General features: G+C 39.5%; 1 protein-coding gene across 1 annotated transcript in view; it reads left to right on the forward strand.

Annotated features, from left to right (window-relative positions):
* Positions 1-15,703, forward strand: part of Sorcs3 (sortilin-related VPS10 domain containing receptor 3) — a 576,321-nt gene extending 560,618 nt beyond the window's left edge. The window contains exons 24-28 of the mRNA XM_013017600.1: positions 960-1,091; positions 2,731-2,830; positions 3,701-3,806; positions 14,692-14,852; positions 15,639-15,703. Of these exons, the coding sequence (XP_012873054.1) occupies positions 960-1,091; positions 2,731-2,830; positions 3,701-3,806; positions 14,692-14,852; positions 15,639-15,703 (564 nt within the window). The remainder of the gene's footprint in view (positions 1-959; positions 1,092-2,730; positions 2,831-3,700; positions 3,807-14,691; positions 14,853-15,638) is intronic.
* Positions 15,704-22,220: the final 6,517 nt, after the last annotated feature.

Raw genomic sequence — 22,220 nt, forward strand, 5'->3', positions numbered from 1 at the left:
TATTTGATTTTTTTCCTATGCTATGCATTTGTATTTTTAGAGTTGTAATCAAATGAATATAAAGAAATAGACTAGTATGCAGCCATCGTAAGCAATTTTCCACATTACTTTATGGTACTCAGCATCATTTTAGAGTTAGAATTGTCTGTATAATGATCATATTGGTATTTTAAATACTTTAAAAATATTTGAGTTTTACCTCTTTTCTATTCTAAATAATGTTGTTTTCTTTCTACATATGGTTTTTCCTCTATTTTGGATCAGGTCTTTAGAATTAACTCACCCAATAAAAATGTTTTTAAAAAAGAACTAACTCACCCAGTTACAGTTACTAAATGAAGAATACAAATATTGTTATAGCCATAAAGGAAGTCTTTTGGAAAACCAATCGGTGGCATGCATTAAACTTTAGTGCTTCCAGCAACAAATGAAGGAATCTCCTTCACTGTAGCCACAGTGTTATTAACAACAAATCCAAACCAACACTCAACTTTAATCCTTGCAAACAAGGGCAGCTTGGCTGTGTTTTTAAATTTGCATTTCCTCCATGCCATATGTATTTGTCACTATGTATCCCCATTTGCAGCCAGTTCTGTTTGTATTTTAGTCAGAAGCTCTCATTTTTACTGCAGAAAAATGGAAAAGTATATGAGCAACTATTGCAAATGCTCCCAGCAAATAATGTGTTGAAAATCATTTATAATACTGTTTTAGTTTCAGTAAAAAAAAAAAGAGGTATACAAGAGCAGAGGGAGTTTAGTAATCCTTTACCTAGCAACTGTGGGGAAAAAGGAAAGAAATTCAGATGTATACTGGAGCCTGTGTCTAGAATGCTACATAAATTAAATGAACTGGAACCTTGTATCATATCCACGCTGTGAGCTCCCTCTGCTTCTGGTTGTTGATCTGGGGAAGAGGAGCTCTGTAACACCTCACTCTTGGTTGTAAACCTCTCGCAGGTAACCAGTGTCCCAGAAGAGCAGATCCTTGTGGCTGTGTTCCCTGGCCTTCCCACGTCAGCAGAGCTTTTCATCCTCCCACCCAAGAATCTGACGGAGAGGAGGAAAGGGCATGAGGGAGATCTGGAAGAAGTAAGTGAAGGAAATTTGGCTGGGACACTTGGCTGTTCACCTTGTAAACAGAAACAACGTTCTCGTCCTAAAAGGGCATCAGTTTCTCTCTCATTCACCTGTCAGCCTAGGGCTCTCTGCCCAGCACCCAGGATTTTGAAGAACACTCAACTTTAACCACAATAAACACAAAGGCTAAGCAAGCAGAGACACAGTAGGAGTGTACTGTGGCATTCTTGATTCCAATGACTGCCTTTCCTGAACCTTGCTCAAGTTTCCCTTCCAAAGTTCATTCTGAAGGGCAGGAAATGGGGGTAGAGGCAGGAGCTCGCCCTAAGAGATCCTGGCCAATTTAAGTTCTGCTTTAAGAGAGGAAATGAACTGCTTTTAAACACATTTCTTTGGAAAGAGAGATGGATTGCCACATCTTGCTTTGACTAAAGAGGCAGTATTTCCATAAGGGTCTGTGATTTACTGTCCTTATGAAATGTTCATAGAGTTCCTTTGATTTACACAAACCCAGAGGCAAAGGGGGCGGGGCGTCTGCTGTTTCTCCCCAATCACTGAATGCTCCTACTGGGGTCCTATTGGCTGTACTCTGTCACCTTTCCCCACATCTCCATGATGCTAAGTCTGGAGAAGTGGAAAGAAACAATGGTGGCGGAGCTGATGAAAATCTGCAGGAGTCAAACAACTATGCTCCTGTTTGAAGTAACAATTGTGCACATACCATTTCTGTCCCTTGGGTGTTCACCTGTCCTGGCTGTCACTACCCCATATCTGTGCACAGTCCGTAGCTGTCACTGTGGTCAGCTGCTTTACACTATATGTCAGGGTGGCATATTGACCGTTGGCCAGGATTAAATCCAGCTTCTCACCACACATCACATTCCCAAGACCTCCTAATTCTGAAATAGCAAGTGCGATGTGTGTGGACTCTATTTCGAAGCTATAATATCCATCTGTTTAGATAAATAGGTAATTACTGTGATGAATGGCAGCTGTGATATTAAGGCAAGTACAGTGAGATAAGAGTTAGGGACAACAGCTGAAGACTGCCGCAGCTTTCATGTGGAATTACAGAGTGATTAAATCGATGTTATGTGTTTCTGAGACTTGCTGGGGAATGGTAAAGAGGAAAAATTATCCCATAAAAAAACACCCACAGGCAGCTTCTGCTTTGATGTGTGCCTCCCATTGTCTCTAAGATAGAAAATGCAGAGGGGTGGGTTGGGCTTTCCTGCCTGCTTTAATCTTGGCAGGGGGGTTCCTCACCCTGTGAGAGTTACTTGATCAGATTAAAGAGCTAATGATGAGTTGACTTTCTTTCATTGGAACCACCACAGGTCTTAGGTTATCAAGGCAGGGATGAAAGAGCTCTGAGGTAGGAGTTGAATGAATTACTTATGTCAGTTCCAGCTCTGAACAAGATAGATATGCCTCTTTAGATCGCATTCTTCCTCCCCCTACCCCAAGGAAACAAATAGCACCAGCTAATTCCGTGGGCTCCTGTGGCTCTGGGGCCTGTGAGAACCGAGTGGCTAAAGATGCTGTTCTTGTATCCTGGCCTCTGATTGAACGTGGTCATTTGTTGTTGATTGGCAGATAGGGAGCATCATCCCTGGTCATCTTTCCATGCAGCCTCTTGCTTCTTTTCCAGATTGTAGAGACACTGTTTAATGCTCTCAACCAAAACTTGGTCCAGTTTGAACTGAAGCCAGGGGTCCAGGTCATTGTATACGTCACACAGCTGACATTAGGTGAGTACCTGTTGGGGCTCGCAAGGACATGGGTGCGAAGATCTGTTATCCTAGAGAGAAAAGGGAGGGCATAGTCATCAAAATCTCTTCCACAAGATCATGTCTTCCTGGAGGCGTTGTGAGGGGATGGCAGGAAGACTTTATTAGGAGTAGTCCTACCAGTGAATCCTGGGGTAGTCTTGAGAAAAATTACATTTACTTAGCTTTGTGTATGTAGTTATTTTTATTCACAACAGTGGAGATGACACTGGATAAATACTTGGTATCTTTAAATTTCTTTGGGTTCCTAAGTCTATGAGACTTAGTTGGGAAGTCAGATCAGAAAACATTAAAATCCAGTTTTAAAATAGATAAGTGTAAGTAGAAGCATAGATCAGCTCTAATTGGATAACTTACAAAAGGAAAAATTAATGTCCATGTCCCATTGGACATTGAGTTGTGGCTGTCTCTCTCTGGGAGAACCTGTTGACTCAATGGGTTTTTACTAATAATGGCAGATTTTCAGATGTAGACATTCCCAATGTGCCCATCCAATAGCATTTTACCAGATGATAGAGGAGAATAAAACATTGCTAAGTACTTAACCCAAAGCTCCTAGCAAGCTACCATATTGTCAGGAAGGCTAAGAGGATATTCAAATCTTCTATGCCCTCCTGGGGCATAGTCCGTTTATACCAAGAACAAGTTTCCCAAATGCACAGCAGAGGAATTGACATTTTTGTAATATTGAATATTCAATACTGAAGACAAGTTTCCTGTGTCCCGGTAGCAGGCAGAGCAATTGGAAACTGGAAATTAGGGTGTTGATCGGTTGGCTCAGTTTCCCCAACAACTACTTGCTAAGTAAGCATGTCTGTTTTTCTGTCTTAGCTCCATTGGTGGATTCCAGTGCCGGACACAGCAGCTCAGCCATGCTTATGCTCTTGTCAGTGGTGTTTGTTGGCTTGGCTGTGTTTTTGATCTACAAGTTTAAAAGGTACATGTTACTCTCATGAGTGGGTTCATCTCAGATGATTCTTCCTATGATCACTTTCCCCAACTCATTTCAAGAATGTGATCTTAGCTCTCCTTGAACCTATTTTTGGCACCTGAGGAAAAATAGGAATGTTTGAGGGCCAGAGAATAAATGAGTGTAAGAATCAGACCGGTATCCAATTTGTAGCAATAATATGTTCACAAAATGAGAGCTGTGAGTATGAAATGCATTCTAGAATCTTCAAGAGAAGTGTAAAAATATTTTCAGTCTCATTTGAAATTTTAAAATAAGGGCACAGATATTCAGGGGTCTTTGGGAGGTCCTTTCATACAGATCAACACCCATGCAGGGCTATTAAATAGAGAAAATGCAGCTGAATTTCTGTTTCTCTTTTTCTTTCACACCCATATACTTTCTTCCCTTCTGTTGCAGCCATCCAATATGTCAGTTTAAATTTCATGATCTATGTCCAACCTTCATCTCTCTTTGCCTGTGTCTAAAGGAAATTGATCAGGAAAGGCAAACTCTGCATGTATTCAGAAATAAGGTTTGAAGACCTCAGAAGGGCTATTATATCAGGCTACTTACCAAAAGGATGACATTGAAATCAATGATTTTGAACTCATATTCAAATTATATAATACTTCCCCCAGGAAGTGGACTGTTTTGAGAGTATGAATCTTGAAGTCAGACCGACTCTTAGCTATTAGAATTCATATTCTTGGAGGATTGTGTTTGCTTCTCTCAGCCTTAGTTTCCTGATCTGTAAAATGAGGAAAACAATAATAGTTTGGAGGTTTGCTATACAATTTAAATATAATAACAGCTATAACCTGCCACAAACAAATAATCAAGGAAGCTAACTTATTTTCTGTCCTACAGAAATGCCATTGTACCACAAAGTGGCACATACTAGATTCTCAAAAAATCTTGCCAGTGACATAGTGATATTATTGGGTGAATTTTTAAAAAGCATAGCTGAGCTCTGGTAGACCTTGGAGTTAACATATTCCTTGTGAATCTGGAAAGCAAATAGCAAACATTATTTATTCTACCTGTCCTTACCCCGGGCTCTCCTCCAGTGGATAGTCCACTTAAAATGACTGGTTTTACATGACTGCTTCCACAGCTTCCCATGCCTACTAGAAGGATGGAGTGATGCCTTCTAGTCAGCTTACAGACCTGGCTGTGAGTTCATGTCCTTTGAGGTCAAGGTGGGAAAAACAGCTAGCCTGTAGCCACTTTGAAAAGAGGAAACACCTTTGTGTCACAATTAGAGAAGTGTGAAAGATCTGTTATGGCAATCTTATTTGTGGAGGCACTTCAATTACATAAAATGAAAATTCACTTATGAGAAGGTTCGATGTGGAGGACCCCGATGACTACTGGGGACTGTACATCAAGTAAACCAAATTTATGACCTCTGGGTTTATAAAACTATGGATCTATGGTTGCTGAACATAAATGCTAATATAAGTCTTGCAAAGAGACGTGTATGTGTGTGTGTGTGTGTGTGTGTATGTGTGTCTGTCTGTCTCTGTGTGTCTCTGTGTGTGTTTGAGATACATATCCAAATTAAAGTAAGACTATCTTATGACATAGCAACTTCCCAATTTTTCATCAATGCTGATAAACTCCCTTGATAGTCAGCTTATATTATAACGATCTCTAAGTTTGTGCACTTTAGTGCATGAATCCATGCCAGGTAATGGAATTGCTATATTCTTCTACTTTTATAGTTCTCAGTTATCAGCCAGCCCTTTCTATGTCTCTAACTGGATCAATGGCAGTCAAACTGTATAAACAGTAGTCATCTATCAGTTAACCTTTACTTTTCTAGCTCTTTTTCCAGAAGTTTTCCTCCCAGAACTATAACCCTTTGGTTGAGACCCTATTGCATTATTTGGTTTTATTTTTTTAAAGAAAAAACTATGCCAATTTTACTTCAAGTATTGCCATCATTTTTAAAAATGTTTAAGTGATTACATAAATTTCACGGTATTCTGAGATAACCTCTTTCCCTCTCATTCCCTCCCTCCCATCGCTGCCCTTGAGCTGCTTAGTTCATTTTCATCAATGTCCAGGGCAGCGGATGGGCCCCTCTGTTGTATGGTTTCCCGTTTCCCTCTGACTCTTTGTTCTCCTCCTTGTTTGCTCCAGATGTGTGTGTATATGCCATATATGTGTCAACAGGATAGGGTCATTTAGTAATGATTAGACAAGATGAGTGGAGGTCCTTTGTTTCTTGAGTCCTGTTTGCCTTGTTGTATCTCCTTACATTTTGTATTTAACATCCACATATCAGGGACACCATGCACCATTTTTTTTTTGCTCTTGGCTTACCTTGCTTAAAATGATTTTTCAACATTGTGTTTTGTACATCTCACTGTTACAATGGGTCAACCTGTATCTTTATTTAAGCGTTTTGTTATATCTCTTCTCTTCCCCAAATTAAAAAAAATGTATATACAAGATACAGGACATTGGAATCAGATACAGTGGATCATATACAAGAAACAAAAGAATCACATAGTACATTATAAGTATGTTAAAAAACAATAGCAAGAAAGAAGAAAAACCACTATGTTCCTGTCTTGGGGTTCATTTTGCTTAACATCATCTGTGGGGAGGGAGGATTTGGGGAGGTAGGGAGGGAAGGTAAGGTAGGGGAAAAACAAAGGAGGAGGTAACAATGCTCTGATAGGAAATGTACTCAATGCCTTACTCATGTAACTGTAACCCCTCTGTACAGTATTTTTACAATAAAAATATATATGGAGGGCTGGGGAGGTGGCTCAGTGGTAGAGCGCTTGCTCTGCATGCCTGAGGCCCTGGGTTTGATTCCCCAGCACCACATAAGCAAATAGAAAAAAGCCGGAAGTGGCGCTGTGGCTCAAGTGGTAGAACGCTAGCCTTGAGCTGAAGAGCTGAGGGACAGCGCCCAGGCCCAGAGTTCAGGCCCCACGACAGGACCCAAAAAAATATATATATATATGGAAAAATTTTTAAAAATAATTTTACAGTTCCATCCATTTCCTTATTAATGCCATTATTTTTTCTAAGGGCTACATAATATCCCATTGTATATAGGTACCACAGTTTTTGGATCCATTAATCTGTAGTGGGGCATCTGGGTTGTTTCCATATCTTGGCTATTGTGAACAGTGCTGCAATGAACATTGAGGTGTATGTGTCCTTGTATCCTGGTTCTTGTTCCTCAGGGTAGATGCCTAGGAGTGGTATGGCTGGGTCATATTTAACTTTCAGAGGTACCTCCAGACAGCTTTCCAAAGTGGTTGTATTAGTGTACATTCCCACCAGCAATGCAGTAGGGCTTTTCTTTCTCTGTATCTCCTCCAGCATTTGTCATTGGCTGAATTTAGGATGTGGGCCATTCTCTCTGGGGTAAGGTGGTATCTCAGGGTTGTTTTAATTTGCATTTCCTTTACAGCCAGGGATGGTGAACATTTCCTCATGCATTTCTTGCCATTTTTATCTCTGTTCTGAGAAGTCTCTCTTTAGTTCCCTTGCCCATTTAGTAATTGGTTTGTTAGGTTTGGGAGGGATTAGTTTCTTGAGTTCACTGTATATGCTGGATATTACGCCCTTGTCTGATATATTGCTGGTAAATATTTTTCCCAATTAGTTGACTGTCTTTCTAGTTTGGTTGCTATGTCTTTAGCTGTGCAGAAATTTTTATTTTAAGGCAGTCCCATTTGTTGAATCTCTATCTAATTTGTTGTGACCTGGAACTCTGTTCAGAAAGTTCCTGCCTGTGCCTATAAGTTCAAGTGTCTCTCCTACTCTATCCTGCAGTAGTTTCAGAGTTTCAGTTTTGATGTTAAGGTCTTTAATACATTTTGAGTTGATGTAAGTACGTGGTGACAGGTTGGGGTCCACTTTTAGTTTTCTGTGGCTGCCCTGTTTTCCCAGAACCAGTAGTTGAAGAGGCTATGCTTCTTCCACTATATGTCTTTGGCTACTTTGTCAAATATCAGCTGACTGTAAGCATGTGGTTTTATTTATGGATATTCTAATCTATTCCATTGGTCTTTGGGTCTGTTTTTGTATTAGTACCTAGCTGTCTTTATTATTATGGATTTATAGTAGAGCCCAGTATCATGATCCCTCCATGTTTTTGTTTTGTTTTGTTTCATTTTGCCTAGAATTGCTTTGGCTATTCTAGATCTTTTGTTGTTCCATATAATTTTTGGATTGTTTTCTCTATTTCAGTAAAATATGTCATTGGGATTTTAATGGGAATTGCAGAGAATTTGTAAATCAATTTTGGCAGTATAGCCATTCTCACTATATTAAGTCTGCCTACTCAAGAACATGGAAGATCTTTCCATTTCTTGATGCCCTCTATGATGTCTTTAGGCTTTTATACTTTTCATTAAATAGTTCCTTTACTTCTTTGGTTAAGTTAATTCCTAAGTATTTTATTTTTATTTGAGGTTATTGTGAAGGGGGTTGTTTCTTTGATTTCCCTTTATACTTGTATGTTGTTGGTATATAGAAAGGAAACGGATTTTGGGGGGTTAATTTTGTATCCTGCTACTTTACTGAAGTGGTTTATAAGTTCTAAGAGTTTGTGGGTGGAGTTTTTGGGATCATTGAGGCATACTGTCATGTCATCTGCAAAAAGGGCTAGTTTAACTTCTTTCTTCCCTATGTGGATCCCTTTAATGTCTTTATCTTGCCTTATTTCTCTGTCTAAGGATTACAGAACTATATTGAAGAGGAGTGGTGAGAATAGGCATCCTTGCTTTGTTCCTGTTTTTAAGGAGAATTGGTTGTAGTTTTTCCCCATTAAGTATAATATTGGCTATTGGTCTGACATATGTAGTTTTTATTGTTTTTTTCGGGTCCAGTCGTGGGGCCTGAACTCTGGGCCTGGGCACTGTCCCTCAGCTCTTGAGCTCAAGGCTAGTGCTCTACCACTTGAGCCACAGCACCACTTCCGGCTTTTTTCTTTTTGCTTATGTGGTGCTGAGGAATTGAACCCAGGGCCTCATACATGCAAGGCAAGTGCTCTACCACTGAGCCATCTTCTCAGCCCCATGGCTTTTATTGTTTTAAGGAATGTTCCTTCTATTCCTATCTTCTTCAGCGCTTTTAACATGAATGAATGATGTATTTTATCAAAAGCCATTTCCATGTCAATGGAGATAATCATGTGGTTCTTATCTTGGATCTGTTGATGTGATGGATTACCTTTAGTGATTTATGAATGTTAAACCATCCCTGCATCTCTGGGACAAAGCCTACTTGATCATATTGTATGATTTTTTGATATGTTTCATATTATATAATTTTTATGTGTTTTTGATATGTTTTTGATATTGTTTGAATTTTTTGAGGAGCTTTGAATCTGTGTTGATCAAGGAGATTGGTCTGCAGTTCTCTTTTTTGTTGGGTCTTTGTCTGGTTTGGGGATGAATGTGATACTGGCATCATGAAGGAATTTGGAATAGCTCCTTCTGTTTCTGTTTCTGGGAAGAGTTTGAAGGTCTTTAAATGTCTTATAGAATTCCATAGTCTTTTGAGGAACTCCCATACTGCTTTCCAAAGTGGTTGAACAAGTTTACACTCCCACCAACAATGCAGTAGTGAAGTCATCTGTTTCTGGGCTTTTCCTTATTGGAAGACTTCCGATTGCTTCTCTATCTCATTGTAAGTTATTGGTTTATTTAATTGTTTTATTTCTTCTTGGTTCAGTTTGGGAAATTTGTATTTCTCTAAAAATTCCTCCATTTCTGCTAGGTTTTCCTTCCTTAGTAAGTATAGATTCTGGAAATAATTCTTTAGAATTGTTTGGATATCTTGGGTATTTGTTGTAATTTTTCCCATGGCATCCCTGATCTTATTGATTTGAGTCTCTTCTTCTCTTTTTAGATACGCTTGCCAGAGGTCCATCAATTTTATTGATTTGTTTTCAAAAAACAACTTTATGTTTAATTTCATTAATTTTTATTCTTAGTCTCTATCTCATTAAATTCAGCTCTTATTTTGGTTATCTCGCTCCATCTAGTAACATTAGGGTCATTTTTTTCATGCGTTTCTAGCAGTTTTAGTTGCAACATGAGATTATTTACTTGGTCGGACTCTATTTTCTTGATGTGTTCACTGAGAGTGATAAATTGGCCCCTCAGGACTGCTTTTGAATGTCACACAGGTTTCTTTGTTATGTATATTCATTTTCATTGAATTGTAGGAACTTTCTAATTTCTTCTTTAATTTCTACTGTGACCCAGGTGTTGCTCAGAAGTGTGCTTTCAATTTCCATGTATTTGAGTAATTTCTATGGTATGCTTTGTTATTAAGAATTAGCTTGTTTCTACTGTGGTTAGATAGAATACAGGGGATTATGTCGATCCTCTTGTATTTGCTTAAATTCCTTGTATGAACTATGATATGGTTTATTTTGGAGAAAGTTCCATGGGCTGCTGAGAAGAATGTGTACTGGGTTGTTATAGGGTGGAAAACTTGGTATATATCAGGTAATTCCACTTGAGATATGGCATCATTTAATTTGGAGGCTTCTTTGCCAATCTTCTAGGTTGTAGACCTGTACTTTGGTGAGAGTGGAGTATTAAAGTCTCCTAATATTATTGTATTTGGAGCTATTTTATTCTGTAAGTCCCAGAGGATTTGCTTAACATAGTTGGGTACACCCAAGTATTGTCATAATTTTTACTTTTATAAGGGAATAAATATTTGAACATCAGGTTATAATTAATTTTGAATTACATGTAACATGGTATATACAAAAATATAAACAAATGAAATAGCAGATATTGAGAGATGATGAACTAGTATTTCAAAATTATTCAATAATTATTGAGTTTTTCCAGGAAAATAGAAAGTTGTCATTTCAAATTATAGTATAATTAATTAAAAATTAAAAAGAATTATCTAGCCAGGTGCCCATGGCTCACACTTGTAGTCCTCCATTCAGGATGCAGAAATCTGAAGATCCTAGTTTGAAGCCAGACTAGGCAAGAAAATCCATGAAACATTTTTTGAAATATATTTTTATTTTCTTTAGCTAGTTATACAAAGGAATTGCCAGGCAACAGAGCAGTTTATGAATATAGTGTCTCTTGATCAATAGCATCACCCCTCCCAATCCACCCTTTCCTTCACTATTCATAATTTGTAGGTTATTTATTTAACTATTTTTGGAATTCAACAAGGAAATATATGCATACATCAATGCATCTTGATCTGTGTCATCCCTTCAACATCCCCCGTGCCCATGACTTCTATCTACCCTTGTTTTTCTCAGTTCTGTGGCATATGCATTGAGATCTGGCCTCTTTTTCTTTCAATTGTATAGAACCCAATGGTGGCTATGTGGAGGATGCCCAAATTGAAAAAATTAAAGGTCATGTTCTGATCACTGGATACACAAGCATCCTTCACATTTTTAAATTTCTATCCAATAAAATTTTCTGCATCCATTAAAATGGGGAACTGAATTTTTAATTTTTGATCAATTGTATTTTAAGTAGCTATACCTAAGTAACACTGTGTTGAGCAGCACAGTCTAACTGTGCTTGCTTTCTTTTCTTTCTTACCCCTCTTTCCCTCCTTCCCCCATTCTTCTTCTTTCTTCTTCCTTCCTTCCTTCCTTCCTTCCTTCCTTCCTTCCTCGCTCTTTCTTTCTTTCTTTCTTTCTCTTTTTCTCAGTTCTCTTTCTCTTCCCATATTACTGGCTACGTTGAGTTTTACAACCAGACATTCCTCTCTGTAACTGTCAGCATTATGCAATTTAAATATACATCACTTCATTTATTGAGTGCCTATTAGGTTCTAGGCATTGAAAACCATCTTCCTATCTTTCCCAAGTGTTCACTTAGGAGATGGAGAATTATGACAATCCCCAAATATATCAAATATCACTCTGACTGTCACATTGCATTTTTCTATTGGGTAGTGATTACTATTCCATAATGTTTCAGCAATATAATTAAAGATCATTGTTAGATGACTTATGTTCAGAAAAATACCACCAAACTCTTCTTACTACACTTGTAACTAGGCCTGCCTTTCCTAGGTAAATGGCAAGATGAAACTTCTGAGTCTTTCCATTTTTTTCCATTCCTTTTCCCCAGCAGTGCTTTTAGTATAGTTCAAAGTCTACCTTGCTCTCCCAGACTTCCAGCCATCTTCATAGGTAGAGGAAGTGAATATAAACTGCAGTTGTTTTTTGTTTGCTTGCTTGGTTTTTTTTTAAGAGACTTGAGCCTATCCATCTCATTCTTCTTATTTAAACCTCTATGAATGTGTGGCCCAAGACATAGCCCTTGATCTTTTTATGCTAAAGTAGAGTTCAGAATTGACTTAGATCCTCAAAAGTCCTACAAAGAGATGCATTAAAAATGAAAAGCAACTTGACAGCTTTTTACAATGCTGCAACTTGTGATATAAAATTCAATCCCTTCCAACCATCTATTTAAAAAAAAAGATGAAACTACATCTATTTTTAGATGTGTTTTTCAGAGACTGAAATAAAGTGAACAATCACTGTGAGAGATAATTCATCCAAAACCTCATAGGTATCTTTAGCCAAGCAGAAATGGCAGTACACAGGCTTGTATGTGTAGCAACAGTTTGACTGCCCCAGATTATAATAAATATTACAACTGATCCCAATATTGATGAGTAATATGTACTTTTATGATTAGAAGGAATTTAATTCATTAGACTATGTCTTTGTCCAGATCAGAGCCAGCATGAATTTTTAATCAATACCTTGATAAAGGCTGTGGTTTACTGCCTCACATGCATTTCACTCATTCAAACCTTTCAAAGTATATTAAACTAGTCTGAACCAGTAGGAATCCTGGGGAAGTCTCCTTTCATGTTGGAAAGCAAACATTAAAGACATCAAAACTGAACTGAAAGGAAAGATAGACACTTCTATGTGTTTTAAACCTTTTTCCAGGGTTTACCTTCAGCATTAACTACTGGCAAACCTTATTTAACACCCCATATTTTGTCTCATTTGGGATTGAAGAGGGACAAGGAGTATACAATCTTGAAAGTATCACTGGTTAGTATTAGGACCTCAGAAAGACTGTCCTTTAGAGACACAAGGAATGCTCTATGTGGGTTGCCATCAGATGTCCTGAGTTCTCATGGTATCTGTGCCAATCATCGGCTTCCTGAAAGACCCTTATCTGACTTTCCCATCAACTGATGAAGTAAGAGAAGTAGCCTCTGAATGTGAAATTCCAAGCTTAAAAGATAATCATCTTTTCTTTGAATTAAGTGCACAGACTTTGAATAATGTATTTATTCTACAAATCCTTAATGCATGTAAACTGTGTCCCAAGGACTATGCTAATTATATACTGATAAAAATAGAAAATGTGGGCCTTGTCTGCAGCAGGCTTTCAATCTGGCAGAAGAAAAAGACAGCAAACAAGCAAGCCAATAAGCACTGTTTATGATATCCCCCTAAACCCAAACCTTATTTACATTTTTTTGGTAAACCCTATACCATAGTTACACCTGTAACACAAGGAAAGTTTTAAATATATGCTTAGGGGAGGCCTCTCAGAAATGGCACACATGTAAATCAAATTTTAAGCCAAAGGGATGAAAGACTAGCATGAGAGAAGACGGGGGAGCCTGCTTGTTACACATAGACAGAACAGTCAAATACTCCCCATGAGAAATAGCTTTGGTATTCTTACAGTTTGAAACGTTGGTCTCTCGCTGACCAGAGCATGACCCAGCAGCTTGATAGAAAAGTCAAATCCCAACTCATCCCATTCCAAGTCTATAAAATCATTATGTCTATTCCATTGAGGACCCTGGGTGATTATTAAAATCATCAAATCTTGATGATCTTGGGTTAGGAGGATGCAAAGGAGGCTGGAGTACTGTGGGAGAGGAGAGAATGTAGATGAGTCAGGAGATAAATGCCCCAAGGGGATTTCAATCTAAACCTGTCTTTTCTTTCAAACCCAAGTTCAGCTACCTTAAATTTTCAAACCTAGTCCTTTTGCATTTTTAAAGGAAGCTATTTAGCGTTTACTGATCCTTTCTTTGATACTCTCAATAATTCTAAAAGGAAATTACTGTTAGCCCCATTGAACAGATGAACACCAGACTCTTTATGATGCCTCGCTCCTGGGTATTTCTCTGAAAATTCAAATAATGGTGGAATCAATTATTTCTTGGCCATTGATAACAGAAGCCAATGTGAATTGATTAGATTGATGCATCGTCGTTCATGATGCACAATTTTGAGCCTCAAAGTCCAACTTCTTCAAGAACTTACCAACAAATAAATGTTTTAAACTTTTGGGTGAATAACAAATCAAATCCATTGCCTTTTGGTTTACACTTGCTTGGTTTTTACTGCAAGAATGGATGGCAGTGCTTTCCTCAGGGAGTTCTGTGGGGTTCATTTTCACGGAACATATCAGGCTGGTCAGTGCCTTTCTAGTCGGTGCCTTTGTGTTGGCCGAAGTGCATTTACATGACCAGTACTTTCCCTGACATTTGACTTCTATTTATTGTCTCCCTCCCTCCCTCCCTCCTTCCCTCCCTCCTTCCCTCCCTCCTTCCCTCCCTCCCTTCCTTCCTTCCTATTCTCTCTCTTTCTCTCTCTCTCTCTCTGGATAAAGACTCATTTTGTAGACATAGGCTATCCTTGAATCACTATGCAATCAGGTTGTTTTCAAATTCTGATCTTCCTCCCTCTGTCTTTTCTGGCACTGGGATTATAATTGTGAGCCACCATGGCCAGCTGACTTTTATTTTGTAGTTGTTGATAACTTTTCCTCCCCATATCATCCATGATTTCCAGTGCTCCACATTTAGTCCATCCTGTGCTCTTACTCTGACTTTGCTCCTACCCATATAGGAAAATCCCCTGGATTAACATCTATGCTCAAGTACAACATGACAAGGAGCAGGAGATGATTGGGTCAGTGAGCCAAAGTGAAAATGCCCCCAAAATCACACTCAGTGACTTCACTGAGCCTGAAGAGCTGCTAGACAAAGAGCTGGACACGCGGGTCATAGGTATGTGCGCCTGTACGATCAAACTCAGACTCCTCTATCCTCCAAGCATTCTGGCAGCAGCTCACATGCCCTGTCTGGCAGATACCATTGGACTAAGAAGCCTGAAGGGAAACTACAGTCAAACATGTGTCTACCAACTCTGCCACATGAAACTGGAAGACTTTTTCCCTTTAGAATTGAATCCATATCAGAAGCCCTAGGGTTGTAGTTGGAGAAGAACAAAATCAACTATCCATTAGTTTTAAACTTTTTCGTTTTTACTATAAAGAAAGATGACTCTAGGTCCTTAATTATAGTCCCATGAATGCAGAAGGTGATATTCGATAGGCTGTTGTCTGGCTGGTCTGTGACCTCAGTCAGTGATCTCTCTCTGGGCCAAATAGTTCTTAACTGTAAGATGAGAAGAATATGTGAGGGTCTATCCAGTTTCTATAAGATAACAAGAGTCAGTTTGGCCAGGGTTGTGATAATGAAGTGACACTGTGGCCAGCACAATACCTGCCATGTAGTGAGTATTCACTACGTAGTCATCTGTGGCTCTGATCCCTGCAGGGTATACGGTGGCAATCACCAGGTTGATTCTCCTCATGTCCTAGTGTGGGAGATAGTAGATGCAAAACATGGAGAAGTTAGAGAGCTGATAGGAATAAGCAGGCACCCTATTTAAATGCTTGCCATGCAACTCTTGCAGATGACTTCGAATTCAGCAGTGACTCAGACTAAGGTCGCCACCCTTGTGCAACATACTAACCTCCTTTTGCTCTTTGTGTCCTCTCTCCCCTTTAGGAGGCATTGCCACCATTGCAAACAGCGAAAGCACAAAGGAGATCCCCAACTGCACCAGCGTTTAATACCAACAAGCCACGTGGTCAACCACCTTTCTGAATTTTTATTTTTGATGACTACTACTACTATTATTATTATTATTATGGGAAAATGAAAAATGTCTTTTTTACTGTTTATTTACCAAGGGCCCCCCTCCCCTTATAAATAGCAAGCAGATGCTTAGCTTTGGAAGAAAGGGGCATTCTTAGCTGATTAAAATGAGACAGAAGGAACAATTGGCTGTATTTTTGCGAAAGGCCAAGGATGCACCTTCCACAGCTTCCTTGCTTTACTCTGCCATTGATAGAGCAAAGACTCTCCATTCCCGCCCCCCCGCCACCTCTGTCTTTTCCTTCTCTTTCAGTTGGGTCCCTTATTACCCTCCTGTTCCCCTCCCCAGTCACCAACCCTCTCTCTCCCCAACACATCCAACACAAACGATTTCCCAGTTTGATTGCAGGAGGTAGGTAGGTGGGTGGTGGAGATGGCGGCAGAAAGCGTGCACACCTTTACCAAGGAGGCCCTGCCTCGTGCATGCTCATAGCGAGGCTAGCGATGGCTGGATGTATATAACTAAAATGTAAATAGCTTTTTATTTCCTAAGAAATAATTTAATGTTTAGTAAAAAAGAAAACAGAAAAAAAGAAAGAGATGTGTGTTGGCTTAAGCACTCACTAGCAGAGCTGACCAACCCCCAGGCCTGCTTGATGTGTTGGGTTCTGGATGCTATTCAGCCGTCTGTCACATTTAACTCTTGCATCTCCGCGTCCACACCATAGCTGGTTTCTACTTGTGTATATAAAGAGGGGGCGGGCGGGGGAGGGCTTCTTTGGGGCAATTGATTAAAGGAAGGACTTTTAGCAGTATCCTAGAACATGGAGATCACTTTTGTTCCAAGGATGACATAGAAGAAGTTGCAAGAAAAGGCCCAATATAGACTTCAAACTCAGACCCAGATGAGGAGATGAGGCTTCCTCTCCAAAAGGAATGTATTCATGATGTTTTTCAGCCTGTGGGGGTAAAACAAAACAGAACAAAGCAAAACACCATTCCTCTCTAATGAAGCCAGATGGATGGATCTAAGGATCTTGGTCAGTGTCTGTTTGGTGATTGGATTTTATGGAAATGTGTGATGTGTATGGTAAATTCAGGGCATTCGCGAAGCCAGCCCAGTGAGTGCTTCAGCATCAGGATACTTAGAGTGGCTATAAGGGCCACCATGTTCTCCAGCCCCAGCAAACCCTGCAGGCCAAATAGAGGTCTCACATTTAATGATATTAGTCAAAGATGATTTTAGCCAAGCTGTGCTATTTGCTTGTCAGATGTACACAACTTCCTTAAAGTCAAATGTCTGCCTTCGGTTCCCTTAAGGTAGTTCTTGCCTCTGGGGTGAGTGGTTTTCAAAGTCGAAATTGGCTTTTCCCACACCTCAGCCCCTTTACATGTTTAACGTATCAGTTCTCTTTTCCATTTTCCATAGGGTCACTTTATATCACACTGTAAGCATTGTTTTTATTTTCAGGATCAGCCTGTGCACACTCATTTTAAAGAATGAGTACACACACACACACACACAAACACACACACACACACACACACACACACACACACAGGATTTAAGGCCACATTTTGTACTTGTTAATTTTCGTGGGGTGCTGATCACATCCCTCTTTGTGTGACACAGGGGAGAATGTGATGCAGAGAAATCCGGCTGGCTGCAGCGTAGATCACTATATGAGTATTTCTGAAGTTCTTGTTCTTTTGTTTGTGTGTTTCAAGGATTAAATGAGGGCAGACAATTGCAATACACTTGTATTAAACACTGGAATACAAATGCATGAGTCATATCTATATATATATACAGTATATGTATATATACTGTTCTTGGTTTTATTGTTCCATTTGAATATTTCTACTGTAAAAAAAAGACAGTGGTTTTGAAATTGTTGAAAATAAATGTATTTTTGTACATCAAAGCTACATACTTAGCTGAACTTTCTCTCTTTTGACAATTTTCTTTACCTTTTATATCTTATCAGATATGGCTGTAATAATGTCAACATGACCGAAACAAAAACCAAAACAAGATAAAACAAAAGGCCTGGGATGTGCTATAACAGCAACAACAAATCTTATTCTCACAAGCCTTCAGGTTGCCTGTGATTTGGCTGAACTCAGTCAATATCAGCCGGGCTCAGCTGGTCTGATCTAGGATGCAAGTTTCAGGTGGTTTGAGTCTGTTCCATGAATCATGATCATCCTGGGACCAGTTGCTATCCAGGCCTGAATTGCAGAATTTCAAGTGAGGCCAGCCTGTGACTCAGAGGCCTTGGCTCGCAATGGTTACTCAGCGTTCACTCACATCCTTTTGACTAAAAAAAAAAAAAAAGAAATCATACCGTCAAGTCCCCAAGTCAAGTGATAAGGAAGTAGATTCTTCTTCCTCTCGTGCAAGGCACTATTCAATTACATATCAAAAGCTGTGGCTATTCCCAATATAGGAAGAACATGAAAAACTGAGAATAATCATCCAATTTGACAGACCTATTCATTTTCACAGTCCCAGCAGGAACTTTAATCCAACAGGCAATTTGAACCTCTATCTAAGTTTCTGATCCTGATGTGTATAGCCAAGATTCTGAGCAGAAATTGTAACTGCAAAATGTTTGAGTCAGCTATCAGTTTCCAGTATGTGGTCAAGTTAAAATTCTCACTCAGGTCTTGAAGATGTGAGTAGAAAAAGAATGAAAAAAGAAGTGAAAACAAACAGTACTTAGCTCTGACTATAGCATTTTTTTGTGCTTCTTAACTCTTTAATATATGAAACCAACAGCAAATCTCCTTCTTTGGCCCCCATCCTGATTGAATAACTCTTTTCCACCCTCCATAAATGAAAGTTCCTTCAGTACTACTTGGAATAAGGACAATAAGTTGGATATCTAATTTTCCTCTTAGTGTTTAAAATACATGATGCCTTTCCCTGTCTCCGGGAAACCCAAGAAAACAAAAAGCTTTGCTCAATCATACTTCGGAAACTAGTTAGCTATTCTGGAGTCATGTATTCTGAACTCAAATATTTCTCCTATCAGCTTTATACTATGGTTTAGTGAAATTGCTCTACAAAATTAAAAGAAAATAATGAGGGTTAAATAAAAGTGTCAGAACAGCCTGAGTCAGTTGGGTCATTTTAGCCAAGCCATGGTGAGGAATATAGATTCTGTACCACAATCAGTACAACTCTGACAGATTTCCCTAGTAGTAACAAATGGAGACAAGGGCAGAGGGCAGGGAATATGGTTGGCTTTATAGTTATTTCTACATAAGTTTCTCATCAGTGAAGAAACCCTTTATGTCAGAAGTTCCTTTTCTAAGACCATATCTAATCCTGCAGAAATACTCTGGGGCTAGAAAACAACTGTGGACTCCATAATCTGATTCTCTCTGGATTCTTACATGCATTGAAACTTGACAATAACAGTTTTATCTGCCACTAAAATAGTTCATGAGAAGTTGGGTAGAAGTTCCAATCCATGGTTCGTATTACCATGACACCTTAGCCTAGAGACATGAGAGCACTTTCCTATTTTCTCATTTCCTCCTGGACAGCAGCTATAATTTTGAGAGTCTCCCATTGTGTTGTCTAGGACAAAAACACACTGCATGTTAATGTGGAGATAGATTATGCCGTAGAAAGAACATGAACCCATAGGTTAGGAGGCCTCCAGCTTTCAGCAAGTCAATCCAGACCACAAGTTCCTTGCTTGTAAAAGGCAAACATCTTATGGGTTGCCTTACTGTGTATTGATTCTCAGAGATGGGCAAAGCACATTTCCAATCCCAGAGTATTGGAAGCTTCCCAGTATGGGCACTGCTAGAAGAACTCTCTTCTTCTGAGAGGACCAAACTGAGACCTAGAAAGGAACATGACTTCCCTACAAAAAGTAGTGCAGAACTAGAGTCCATGTCTTCTTTATAATAATGCAAAGTTATTTCTACCACACAGTTCCTTGAAAAATTCAGAACCTATGGAACTACAGACCACCCAGTCAGTAGAGAGCCTTCTTATAGGATGGCTTCCGTGTTTATAATGTCCAGACGAGTTTAGTTATAACCTCCTAAGTGTGCTCATCATTCAGTGGTTTATAGCCCTTCTCATGCCATTGCCCTCCTGCCCCATTTGCTTCGCAGCCTATGGACAAGAAGCCCTTTCTTCCCCATTGGCATGAAATGAAGATGTTCAACAGACATAGATGGCTATCTGGTGCCAGCTTCACATGCCATGCTACTCACCTCTTAAAGGGGAAAGAAGGTCAGATAGACAACATTTACTGTGACATCCTGACACATATCGGACAGATGTGCTTGTCTATTCCCATAGTGATGCTGAAGAGGACCAGAGAGAGCCTGAAGATGACCTCTCCACATTCCATTGCATCTTGACAATTCTTAGTGATTCTCACACTTCCTCCAATTGCCATTTTCTTCAGAACAGCAGAGTTGCTTTAGAAATACTCTTCCCTCTGTGTTTTGAAATCATACATCATGATGAGCTACAGGTTCACTCAGAGAGAAAGCAGTGGAACATTGTGTACAAAAAGGGGGTGATGGGGTATCTCCTCTGGAGTTCAATTCACTCAGAAATTAAAATTCTCCATAAAACTTGGATCCATCACATTTTAATTATCTGAGTCCCAGAAGAGTAAAATGACCTCATCAGTGTCCAATTTCTCTATTTATAAATTGAAGATAATGGCATCTACTTCACAGTCTTGGAGCCCAGATTAAATGAGACCATTTGGTAAACACATACAAATAATGAATTGATTCTGAGTAGCTCCAGTCCTATCCTGTCCACAGAATGCTATATCTGAACTCAAGTTTAAAATGTGTCCAAACAGTCTCCCATTTCGGGTTGTATTCTCTACAGGGAAAATCTCATAAATACCTTGATAGACATGCTAGCATCCTCATAAGAGGAAGAGAATTTTGTTTAAAATTCACTTTTTACATTGAGATCCTCAAAGTCACTGTTTTTATTGCTTTTATTTCACTAAGATAGCCAGTCTATTTTTGCTTATAAGATACAGCAGGGACAAGCAAGGGACTCCTCTTGATGGGGCTGCCATGAAGGGTCCATGAAATTAAAGCCCAGGTGTTCTCAGCATGATTGCTTTTATCATGGCAGGGATAGGAAGTGTTTGGAGACAGCCATACCAACACAAGAACAGCTTGGCCATGCCTGTTTCTTTGTCTGTTCTTACACAATACTCTGGTTATCATGTGTGCAGTGCCACATCCTACTCCCTGAAAAACTCCTCTGAAGGTCACTGACATGGATTCCATTTGTTACAGACAGTAAGACACCATCTGACAAGACACGCGTCATGTCAAAAAATATACATTCTCCTTAGGCATTCAGAGGTGCTGAACCCAGTTGCAGAGCGCCTTCCGTGTGGTTTCAGCCTAAGGATAGCTGATCTGGGGCATGTGCGTAACACACAGATTCTTCTTGAGATGTCACTGAGAACTGGAGGATGGCTCATGACAGGCACACATGACATCTGTCAGTACAGCTTAGTCTCCGGGGAACAACACTTTGCAGCTATTTGAAATACACAAGATAGTCCAGGGCCATCAGCTCACACCTGTAATCTTAGCTTCTCAAGAGGCTTAAATCTGATGACTGAGCTTCAAAACCAACTCGGGCAGGAAAAGTCCTTGAGATATTATCTCCAATTAACCAAGGAAAAAGCTGGAAGTGGAGGTATAGTTCAAATGGTAGAACTCCAGCTTTGAGAAAATAAAAAACTAATGGATAACAAGACCCAAGCTTCAGTACCAGCACACAAAGAGAAGAGAAGAGAAGATAGAGAGGGGAAGGAGAGGGAGAGAAAGAGGATAAGAGAGAGAGAGGGAGAGAGAGAGAGACAGAGACACAGAGACACACAGAGAGAGAGAGAGAGAGTCAGAGTCCTTTGATGGGTTTGCTCTGAGAGAGAGAGAAACAAAGACAGCAAAACTTGATGTTTTTCCCTGAAGGAAGTTTAGGATCTGGGGCCCATAGAATACAAACTTCTTCAGTTGAAGTATCTGTGTCCAAAATATGCCTTGTTTAGAGGGCACAGAGCTTCAGGGACTTCTTGCTACTATGAAGACCCTTCTCCCTGGCGACTCCTTATGATGCTGTCTTTTGTTGCTTATTTTCACTCGCAAAGGCTTAATGCTGTTGCTATCCAACAAACTGGCTTCAATTTACAGTCTGTCCAACCATGGTGGATGAGAAGAGAAAGGAGGCTGGCTATGGCAACAGCAAGCAGATAAACAACAGGATTGTTTTTCTTATCACTGATCTGTCTTCTCTGGTTTCTGGATAGAATCACCTGGGAGGCACCTAATTGTCTCCATAAACAACACACCTGGTCCTTGGAGTGCCAGAATGGTTTTCTCACACTGTCCTTCCAAAATCTTATGGTTCAATTAGAAAACTGCTGGGTTTCTTCCATCTGCAGCTGGAACTTGCCAAGGAAAGGCAGCAAGTGTGGA

Source organism: Dipodomys ordii, unplaced genomic scaffold, assembly GCF_000151885.1.
Source record: "Dipodomys ordii isolate 6190 unplaced genomic scaffold, Dord_2.0 Scaffold36, whole genome shotgun sequence".
Taxonomy (NCBI): domain Eukaryota; kingdom Metazoa; phylum Chordata; class Mammalia; order Rodentia; family Heteromyidae; genus Dipodomys; species Dipodomys ordii.